Source organism: Rattus norvegicus, chromosome 13 (assembly GCF_036323735.1).
Source record: "Rattus norvegicus strain BN/NHsdMcwi chromosome 13, GRCr8, whole genome shotgun sequence".
NCBI lineage: Eukaryota > Metazoa > Chordata > Mammalia > Rodentia > Muridae > Rattus > Rattus norvegicus.
Window position 1 is genome coordinate 40,027,764 of NC_086031.1, and position 11,573 is coordinate 40,039,336.

The following is an 11,573-nucleotide window of genomic DNA, read 5'->3' on the forward strand; positions in this document are numbered from 1 at the left end:
ACCTTGAGCCCTGGGGAAAGAGAATTCCCTTAAACTCTGCATTTTAAAAGGTTCAAGGGTATTTATAAGAATGCATTTTGTTTTGCATCTCATCTCCTACCTGAGATGATAATGCCTGATGAATATGCTTTCTCTGCTATTTCTTACCATCTCAAAGGACGGAAAAGCACAGTCCTTCCTGAGCTCAGTAATCTTAGCCCAATTCACAAAATCGAGGAAACAAACAACATTACAGTTTTGAAAAGGGAGCTGGGGAGATGGCTCAGTGGCAAGAGCGCTTGCTCTGTGGGTATACTGACCAGAGATCAGATTCTCAGAACCCACAAACATGCAGACATGGCAGGATGAACTTGCAAACCCAGTGTGCCAGAGACAGTACAGGAGTCAGAGCCAGAGGGAAGCCCACAGACCAGCTAGCCTAGCCTAGAGACAACAAAGGAGTCAGAGACAGAGGAATTCCCAGAATCCCACAGGCCAGCTAGCCTAGCCTATACAACAGCAAACAGGAGACTCTGCCTAAAACAAGAAAGAAACTGAGGTCCAACATATGAATGCACAAAGACACATTCACAGCTGGTCATCCATCCATGTTAATAATACTCCTTTATGCTGGAAGCCGTCTCAGCATGACTGATTTCCTCTCAGCTAAGGAGAAAAATTAGCATATCCCTGTTGATTAAACTCGGGTTGGTTAGGTAACCTGTGTACTTCACAGGAAATACTAAGAGTGTCTCTTGCAGACAGACTGGGAAGAGCAGAGCTTCCTTCTCTTACCCCGAGAAAGACTTCAGAGGAGGAAGGGAAAGTACATTAAATTACTTTAGCATTAGGCAGTAATAAGAAAGCAAAAATGAAATTGTAAAAGCTCAACATAGGCCTTTTTTTGTTTTTGTGGGTTTTTTGGTCCTTCTGTACAGTGTAGATATACCCTGAGCTGTCAGAGCCATATTAAATGGGGCATAGTTAAATGGAGTGCCTGCGATAAGGGGTTCCGCTGGGCTATCAAAAGACTTCCATCAGTAGGATTGAATTTCCAGCATATTGCACGCTTCTCCACACTCCTTCTCCCTTTTTCCTTTCAGTGACACTACAAGGGCAGCTTCAGATATGCTTATAATTTGTGGTTTTATAATGCACGGGGCATCCATGTTTTCAAAGAGGTATGATGTCATATGAGCCAAGAGCTAAAATGGGGGAGGGGGAACCTGCAATGAACAGAGTCAGCTTGAAAGAAAGAACTCAGAGCCCTTTGGAGTCCAGACCTATCCAAGGGGAGACATTTCCAGTATGTGTTTGTCTTAGATGTTGTGCTCGTGAAACCCCACCCTGAGGATGGTGTCGCTTCAGCAACTTGCAAATACCAATTAAGACTGCTGTTAGAATCTGTTCTCTTCAAACACCTAACTTACCCCTAAATGCAGTCACTTCTCATTTCAAATTGTCCTTCAGAAAAATGTTAGTATATCTTATATTCTTATTCTCTTTATTAAAATAGGAAGATACAGAAAGAACACATTCTCTGTTGTGTATACATGTGCATATTTGTAGTAGGTACCCATACATGTCTGCAGCCAGCGCTCAATGTCACGTGTCTTTCTCAAGTGCTTTCCAATTAATGGTGTGTTGGCAGGTGTATGTATAAGTTTGTGTGGATGTGTGCGAACGCACACATGGTTGCTTATTAATATATATGTCAGATAGTTGTGCTGGATACGTTAGTCACTCTCCTCTTTACTGAGAAATGGTCTCTCGGTGCCTGGAGCTCACTGAAGGAGATAGATTTGGTGAGCAGTGAGCTGGAGAGAGACTCCTGCCTCTACCTCCCCTGTGTGGTAACATGTCGTTCTGACTAGATTTTTACTCGAGTACGAGGGATCCAAACTCAGATTGTCCTCATTTTATGTTGAGAATATTTTGTTGGTTTTAAGTACTTTATGTAGTTCACTACTCTCTGTCTATGTACAACCTGCTATCCTACTTCCATGAAAAATAAACAGCCCCTAAAACATCAAAATAGCTGACACGTTCTTAAAGCATCTGGCATTTTCATATCTCCAATCCCATTCCTCTTTTGTTGCTGTTGATGCCAGAATCATCATCAAAACAAAATTCTAGCACTGGGCATCACTCTAAGATAATATTGGTAGCAACCAATGTATGGAGATCATAGCATTGTCTGAAAACGGACCCAGTGATAACAGTATTCCCAGAGGGAGCCACACCCATACAAGGCCTAGCTACCATCGTTAGCAGTTGTCACCTGTGTTTCTCTCTTCTTTAAAAAACTTTTCTCCCTGGTTACACAGATGGTTCAGTAGCTAAAATGCTTGCCATTGAGGACCTGAGTTTAGATGCCCGGTATCTATATAAAGATGAGCATAACGCTGTCTATAACCTCAGTGAGATGCTGTAGGGAGTGGAGACAGGAGAACCACAGAAGTGTGTAGGGAAATTAGCTTGCCCTACACAGCCATGGATGAGAGATCCTGTCTCAAACATGGTAGACAGGAGGAATGACAATGGAGATTGTCCTTTGACCTCCACACATGTGTTAGCATATGAGGTACTGCTAGTCATACATAAATGTACATAGAGGAGGAAATGAAAGAGGGGGAAGAGATGAGAGAGAGAGAGAGAGAGAGAGAGAGAGAGAGAGAGAAGGAGAGAGAGAGAGAGAGAGAGAAGAAGAAGAGATTTATATAAAAACCATAGTCTACATATTAGAAGCACAGTCTTTTCTCAAACTGTCACCATCACACTTTACCAGAACATTCAGAATCAAGTGTTTTCTAGCCAGCATGGAGAAGTGCTTACCAAGGATTCTCTTGGTTTTTCCATATCGACTTTGGTTTTGATGTTTTTCTTTTGACTTCCTTGAGTGCTCACAGAGCCGCTGGCGAAACAGGAGCCCTGGGAGGTGCCCTCTAACACGCTCCTGCAGGAGACACCTTTTGATCCACTTTCTGTCTGTAGAGCGGCTCTCTTATCAACTCTGCAGGTAGAAAGTGATTCCTCTGATAAATTACATCGGCCGTTTTCAATCACGCTCTTCTTCCAGCCCTTTAATGTTTAAGGTAACCTCGCTGTGGTTCTTTGTCTTTAAACCTTTCCGTGGTTAAGTGTTGCTTTCTAGCCTTGAGCAAGAATATCTTCAAATATTTCACTAGTGTGTCAATTTAGATTTGTAAGAATAATAAATTACTTTATTACACTGTTTATTAAAAATGTGTGCACAAACAGGGTTGTGTTCATTGTGTATGTGCGTTTTGTGTGTGTGTGTTTGTGTGTGTGTGTTTGTGTGTGTGTGTGTGTGTGTGTGTGTGTGTGTGTGTGTGTATGTAAAGGATGTCTTCTTGTGTATTATTCCTTAGGTGTTTGGGACACAGAATACTTCATTGGCCTGCAACTTCCAAATAGGCTATGCTGGCGGGCCAGAGAAGCCCAAGGCTCTGTCTATCTCTATGGTCTCTGTAATGGGATTACAAGTTTGTGCCACAGTGCTTTTGTTTATGTGGGTTCTGAAGAAGTAGCTTAGGTCTTCATGATTACAAGGTCAGCACATTACTGACTGAGCCATCTCCCCATAGCCTCTATTTTATTTTTTATAATTGCTTTTGGGGAGGGACAGAATATAAACCGCCAAAGGGTGATTGCTAAATACATTTCTGGCTTAAGATCGGCAGGAAAAGTAATTACTTCTGGAAAGTTCTAAGTATACATTTGCTCAGCGCGATCAATGAAATCGGCATGCTTTCAAACGTGTGTGTAATTTCCTTCCATTTCATGCAATGTGGGTACATTCATGGTTCCTGGTGAGGGTTGAATTGCTATCAACCTGGATGTAACTCACTATTCTTTAATTTCAAAGACCATTGGCTTGGTTAAGAAAGGAACATGAACTAAATTATCATTTTATTGCCAACTTTTATTTCACTGCTTAAATTATAGCTAATGTATAAGAGATTATATTCTCTGTGTGTATGGAGACTGTGCTTGGCTGGTATTTAATGGTCAAGAAGTAAACAGCTCTCCTTGGGTTGGGGGAGCAGGGAGACCCCTCTAGATTGCCCTTCTCTGTTCACATGCATTTTACCTGTTTAGAAGTTCTGTCATGAAGGCATCTTTTGTTGGGCTCACAGCAGGGCTGGGTCTATTCCTTGGCTCTGACTTCATTTGGTTATAAATGTCTTGGGTTGCTTTCAGACTCTCTGTGTTTTGCAAACCATCGTCTGGACTCTGACCATCTGCCTTTTTGGTACCCCTACTCAGTTCGTTTTCTCTCTTCGATTGTACTTCAGCTTTCTTCTTTTCTTTTTTCCTCTCGGATTTCAGTTTTGTATCTTTCTTTTCCACTTTACTCTTGGAAGCTTCCATTCTCCTGCTACTGAGAGCTGGAAGCCTGCTCTTTCGAAAACCAAACCAGCTGGTGAATGAAGGCCCTGCCCTAGGCTTCACTTCCACAGAGGCGGACTTTGTCTGTGCTTGGCCCTTTTCCACATTCTCCTGAATGCACAACATGACCTTTTCTTCGATGGAGGGTGAGAGGGGGGCTTCTGGGCTCACGACACTAGTCCCAGTTGGAGAAGCATCTGGATGCCTTCCAGAAGTTTCTAGCTTAGATATCCCATTTGTTTCCAAATTGCTTGGACGCTGTATCCTCCCTGGGACTTGCAGGGATTGAGGGCAGTCTGATAGAGTAGATGATGGATGCCTATGGTGGTTACTGCTAGATTGTTCATGTACTCCTCTCCCGGGACATTCTTCCTGAGTAGAGAACCGTTGATCTTCCTCCTCAGGAGTGAGGAGTCCTTCTGGCCTTGTGAGCATCCTCAAAGGTAACTTGCTTGGGCTTCCATGCTGGCTACTAGAACTTCCTGTGCTACAGAGAGAACCCTGCCTGGAAAAGGGATTTCCCAGGGGCCTTCCAGCATTGGGCAGATTATCAGGTGTTGAAACAGAGGGAGTCTTGCTTGGGGACCCCTCCATGGAGATGTTCTGTCTAGTGAGGGAATTGCCTCTCTCAGCCGTGTTGGTAATAATCTGGGTTCGAATCTTGCCTGGCCCTTCTATTGGGGGTGTGGAAGGCTTCTCTCCCAAGTGGAAGCTGAAGCTCTGACTCCGAGCTTTGGCTCCATTCATGCCTAGAGCAGGCTTTAGGTGTGGCTTGCTGGAGGAGAAGGATCTTTTTATGGCTCTGCTGTCTACCCCGTCTCTCCCATCATCTCTGGAGATGCTGCTTTCCAATGACTCTGGTGGTGTTGACTCTAAGCCAAGACCTCTAGCTAGACTCTCTGGACCTCTCAGACCTAGTAAGGCTGTGGTTCTCTCATCTCTTGAGGTCTCCAGACTTGCAGGGTCTTTGGAGTCCTCAGGATTAGACTTGTTCGCTGTCACAGAACTTCGAGACGCTTCATTTAAGCTATCCTTTTCTTGTTTCCCTGGTACCATAGACGTTTTCCTGAGCAACTGAGGAGACTTCATGAGAACTCTGAGTCCTACTGGGAGGCGAGTTTTCGGTCCTTTCTCGGGAGGATTTTGGCCACCTTGTGAGGTGCCCTGGTTTCTACAGGATGAGGAAGATGAGGATGTACTATTAACCTGAGGTGTCAAGAATTCATTCGGTCCTGAGAAGGAAGGCCTGTGGGGCGTCACAGTGCTGTCACTTAACTGTCCTTTTCTCCCTGGAGACAAGTTTTTACAGGATGTCATCTCTAGTAGTTCATAGCTTGAAGGGCGAGTCTTGGGTGTCTGTAAGTCTGTGTCCATGTGGGTGGTTCCAAGTGCTTGGGGATGGGGAGCTTTAGGGATACCTCTTTTTGGAGAGACTTTTGTAGGCCCTGGAGCCGTCACGGCAAATGGGCTGGAGGATGTGTGCTCAGGATAGCGGGTATGCACCACTGCTTGGGTGGAGGGAAGAGCTGTAGGGAAAGCAGACTTCCTGGATGCCACAGATGGTTTCTTCTGTATTTCTGACATAGCTGGACTGGAAGAGACGAGGGGAGCAGAGGATCCTTTCAACACTGGGGACTTCAACCCTGTACTTACGGTGTCACCAGGGGCCTTAGTTTCAGGTTTGGCAGGTGATGGTAGTGGTGGATAGTCATAACTGGGTCTGACCAAGAGGGAGACTGACCTCCCTGGAGGAGTTGGAGGGGAGGGAGACCTCATTCTTGTCTTTGGCTCAGAGCCGCAGCGTTTGGCCCTCGTGGGGGATTCGCCATTATCACTTTTCCCCATGAGATGCCTTGATTGGATCCCTGCAGTCTGACTCTTGGGGCATTGAACCCAATTCTTCTTATTGGAAATTTTGGGGATATGAGGAAGCTGGGTGGGGTGTTTTGGAATGTGTGATTCTGGCTGTACATCACAGAAAGTACCAGGGCTCTCTGCATTTGTACACTGTGAGAGTTTCCCCGTAGGGGATGCTGGTGTTTTTGCAAGAGTCCCTAGGCCACTGGAAGGGACTAGGGTGGTAGGCATAGGGTCCACCAGTTTTGATTTTTGAGGTGAAATCTTGCTTCTGGAAGGAATTTTTGTCAGACCTTGCTTTGTGTAGACACTCATGTTTGCCACAGATCTAGAATTACTCTGCCAGGCTACTCCTTGTGTTGGTTTAACAAGCTTTGGTCGTGGGGAATTCTGAGTTACTGTAGTTGGAGAGTTAAATGAGTCATTCGGAGCTGTGAGAATACCATTTTCATCTTTTGGAATGTTTGTCTTAGGCTCTTCTTCAGGTCTCCCCAGAAAAGGATAGTCTCTTGCAGTAGCCCCTGGCTGGAAATGAGTAATTCCCTGAGGTGAAAGTTCAGTGAGTTCCTCTGAGGGCCCAGCAGGGGTTGAGCTGATGGAAATTTCATCCCTGGTGACAGTGACAACTCCAGCCTGGTGAGAGCTGAATTCCACAGGCTCTCCATTTTCTGCATCAAATATAACTGTTACGCATTCTTCTGAAGAGGTCCTCTTGACAACCCTTTGCTGCTTGATGAAGCTGAATGCTTTTGGACTAGTCTCTAAGTGGGTGGGACATTCTTCTTTCCCCTTATCATGAGAGACACATTCAGACTTTCCAAATTTCACCCCTAGGTTCTCCATGGACCTGTCGGTGTCCCCAGTCAAGGACAAGTCTGAAGGACTTCTCTCATCGCTGCTCTCTATGTGCAGCTCATGTAGGGTTTCATTGTCATCAGTATCTGAAAGTTGAAGGTTCAGAGGTACATGGCCAGGACCTTGGCTGTGTGGGTCCCTGTCTCTTTGCACCCAGGGCAGGTGAACGCTGGGGCACAGTTTCCTCTCTAAGGGGCAGTGGCTAGCACAACGAGTTAGCCTTTCAGGCATTTCTCTGGTATAAACTGAGGCTGTACCTTCTGCAAAGTATTTTCTATGTGGCTCCCAGGTGAATAGACTGTCTGAAACACTGTGTGTCAATTTACTGCTCTGTATCCTGCAGCCCTGGCTTGGAGATGTTCTTGGCGAGGCTGAGGATAGGAATTCTTCGTGTGCATACTCATGAGAATTTGCATCATAGTTGAAGGTCTGATGGAGATTCTGGCATGGGATCCCTCTGCCAGGTGACTGGCAGGGGGGACACTCCTTAAGGCTGCTGTTTTTAATCCCGGGCGAATAGATCCCTTCGTTCGAGTTCATGCAATCTTTATAACCCCATTTGCTCATCACTGACGCTGGTGACTCAAGTAACACTTTCCGCTTCTGTAGCTTCCTCAGCCCTTCCAAAATGTGGCTTTCTTTGATACGGGTTGGAGGTAGTTCATCTGCGGGGCTGGTGAAGCCACTTGGGAGCGAAGAATCGATACTCAGTCTTTTATCCCAGATCTGTGATGTTTGCTAGGGAAGAAAAATACAGTTATCAGACATGATGGGACCCAACAGATCTCACATAAACAAAGGAAAAGCCCCCCAGTAGACTTAATTTGTCTAACTGGGTGATAACTATTCACATAGAAACTGTTTGTACAATGCTGACTGTGCAGTAAACATCGACTCCACAGAGCCCTGTGCTAAGCGGCATGGTGAAATAGAGAAATGAAATGTAAGAACTATTCCTTAAAGGGTAGAAAACCCAACTGGAGTGAGGAGCCATTATCTCGGTGAGGAAAACATCTTCCAGGTGGAAGAAACAGAGTGGTCAGAGATGCAAAGTCAAGAAGGCGAGTTAAGCAGGCTCAAGTTTCACTTCCGGAACAGGCAGAGGACAATATAGTCTCACTGTAGAGAGCCACGATGCAGCAGAGGGAGGGGCTGAGAGAGGAGAGCAATTCATTCCGCCAGTCTAACGGTCAGTAGCTCTTTGTCTTCGTGAGAGGTTTCTGACGTTGTCATGTGCACCTGCATACATGTGTGTGCATGTCTAACTGGGCATAAGGAGTGGCATCCCTGTGGTAGCTACTCTTCCATTGAGGTTGGCAGCTCAGTTGTTTACCCTTGCACCTTCCCAAATGCCAGCCTTCGGAAAAGTGGATGGGAAATGAAAGATGGGGTCCCCCACATTTGTGTTTTTCACAGTACAGATAACGAAGAGCAGAAAAGCATAGGAGAGAAGTAATAGATAGTGAGGGTCTCCTGGATACCAAGCACTGGCATGCTGCTTTAACTGCACCCTTAGACTCTCCGGTCCAACAAACCTACCCCATGGCAGGTCTCAGAGATAGGAGATTTGGACAAACATTTGGACACATGGCTTTTCTTTTTCTGGAACTTACTACAAACATGTGAAATTTGTTTCCACCCCAAATGGCTACAGTGGGATATGAACTCAGGCTGCCAGCTCTGAAGTTCAATCTTAATCTGGGTGTTGTACTGCTCTATCAAGCAGTCTCGTTTCTGTCTGTACTATCTGCTGTTAAACAAAACCCACAGGTTTCCTTGGCAATGTTGCTCCAATGGCATTGCAGAGTTTAAATAAGAAACTGGTGCACTGGAACAATGAGGGGCTGACCTACTTGAAAAATTGTTATTTTCTTTTTAATTGTATGTATGTATGTATGTATGTATGTATGTATGTATGTATGTAGTTATGTATGTACGTATGTATGTATGCATGTATATGCATATGGTTGTGTCCACACCAGTACAGGTGAGGCTGAAAGCAGGTGTTTTGTTAGCATCCGTTGAGCTGGAGTTACAGGTGGTTGTAAGCTACACGATGAGGCTTATGGGAACTGGGGTCTTCTACTAGAGCAGTGTAAATACTCTGTCACTGAGACACCTCTCCAGCCCTGCTCAGGATCTTTTCAAAATTACTAGTGGTCACTGACTTTAGGAACAAATATGGCAGTTTCAGAGGATTGCTATGCCAGCTAGCCCCTGTCAAAGTGTCTGAATATGAACTATTCATATTCATATGAACTCTATGCAGACACTCAAAAGGACCAGCAGCTTCCTTTCAGACACTGAACTGCTTTGTAAGCTATGGACATTGGATTATATCTCAGCCATTTTCATGAAATTTACTCTTGCTATCTCCAGCACACACATTTATTTGTCTCGATGTCCAATTATTTATTTCCTCCAGAAAACCCTCCAGTGTCTAGAGTGGCTGGGACATACGTGATTTGCTGACACTACCCTTTTCCTCTTGGAGTTTTGTTCTTTAATTCTAGGAAATTGCATCATTCAAAGATGCTCTGGAAATCAGAGGGACTCTTATCCCAAAGCCTGGGTATTCTAGATAGACCAGCGAATGGACTTCCTCGCTGTGTGTTTCTAAGATTCCCCATGGTCTTGAACATCACACTGATTACAGGGATGGGAAGTCAGGAAACAGGGCCCTCCAAGAGATACGTGGCAGATCTATTTAGCCCACAACAGGTAAACTGAGCTTCTGCCTACCCTCCTCTCCTCTTCTTGTTCACAGGTAGTTCATGCTGTATTTTCACATACCAATAAAGAGGCTGCGAATCTTCTGGTGAGATTAAGTCACATCCCCTCCTGAGTCTCCCACGGGAGCTTACACTGGCGAGTTGAGACACGTGTGGACCAATCTCGAAAGTTGGCGGGGTGGTAGGGGAACAAGAGAACCTCATGGGAGAGAACCCGGGGAGGGTAATTTCCTATACTTGTTATATCCTTTGTTCAAGGAAGTGGGACTAGAGTACTTAGGGGGGCATACAGAAGTCTGAAGGAGGCCTCTGATAAGCTAGGGGACCAGCTTAGCATCCTCAGTACCTTTCTATCTCTTGCCAGGAAAATACTACATCTCATTTAAGGAACTGTTGGTGTTCATGGGAATAACTCAGTGCCAACAGCAGGTATAGGCCCTCTATATGTAAGGATGACTCAACAAGGTCAGGATAACAGAACCATCACCAGTGAAGGCTTTAGAACTAATGCCTGGTTTTACCGTGCACTGCCATGTTCTTGGGACATATATTTAAATTCTCATAACCTTGGTTTCCTTAGCTAAAAACTGGGAGAGTTGGGACTGGAGATCAGCTTCATCGGTAAAGAGCGTATATGTCAACATGAGGACCTGAGCTTGATACCCAGAACCCATTTTCAAAAATGCCAAGCATGGAGGCATGTGCTTAGAATTCCAATGTAGGTGAGGGAGAGCCAGGCAGATCCCTGGGGCTTGCTTCAGGCAGTCAGCCAAGCTGAACTGGTGGATTCCAGGTTCGGTGAGAGACTGTGTCAAAAGAACGTGGTGGATGGTATCAAAGAAAAAAATAACTGAGGTTGATTTCTGGCCTCAATATGCATATGTGCATGCACACACACACACACACACACACACACACACACACACACCACATACACACCTACATATATGTGTACTGAGCATGTATACATGAATATATACATAGCTGAAGAAAATATGATTTAAATATGTTGTAAGTATTAAATGAGTTAATATTTATATAGTACTTTTAAGAGTGGGCCACCTATGGTAGTCCTGAACCTATTAGAACAGACTTCCCTATTAAGAAAGGCTAGTGAATTTTATACAGGTTTTTCTGTCTGTTTCCACAACAAATGATATTTAAAAAACAGTTGTGGGCTCAAAGAAGCTATTACTCACACGTTTATTATTATATAATTTAGCAATGTGTTTCTGTTCAGCATCCTGTGATTTATTATGTAAGTCAATACTAAATAAACACCCAATGCCAGGCACAAACTCCTGAAATAATATAACTTTAAAATGTCTTGAGGGTTCAGATAGAGCTTGCTGGGACCCTGAGAACTAAAAGCGTACTTTGTGAGCTGTCACAGGCCATGAACTGTCACAGGTACACTTGGATGATCACTGGGTGGACATGTGAGGAGTGTCCCTGAAGGATCTTGAGTGTTTTTCCTTTTTTCTTTTTCTTTTTCTTTCAAGGGAGAGACTGCCTTAGTATAGCAAAGACTGCCCCGGTTAGAAGAACGCCTAGAAGTTATTTTTAAGATGGATAAGTAGAATGTCCAGACAACGGGTAAGGTCCTTGTTGTGCAATCATGATGACCCAAATTTGATCCTTAGAACCAAAATAAAAAAGCTGGGCATACTAGTGAGTACTTTCCATTCTAGTACTGTCTGGGCAGATACAAATAGATCCTTGGAGCTTGCTGGCCAG

The 11,573-nt window shown here is 44.6% G+C and overlaps 1 protein-coding gene across 16 annotated transcripts in view; it reads right to left on the bottom strand.

Moving 5' to 3' along the window:
* Nckap5 (NCK-associated protein 5) overlaps positions 1–11,573 on the bottom strand; it is a 913,274-nt gene that overhangs the window by 105,188 nt on the left and 796,513 nt on the right. For all 16 annotated transcript variants that reach the window (XM_017599040.3, XM_039091169.2, XM_039091162.2 and 13 more), the window contains 2 exons: positions 4,094–7,842; positions 2,815–2,992 (listed from right to left, as the gene is read on the bottom strand). In XM_017599040.3, the coding sequence (XP_017454529.1) occupies positions 2,815–2,992; positions 4,094–7,842 (3,927 nt within the window). The remainder of the gene's footprint in view (positions 1–2,814; positions 2,993–4,093; positions 7,843–11,573) is intronic.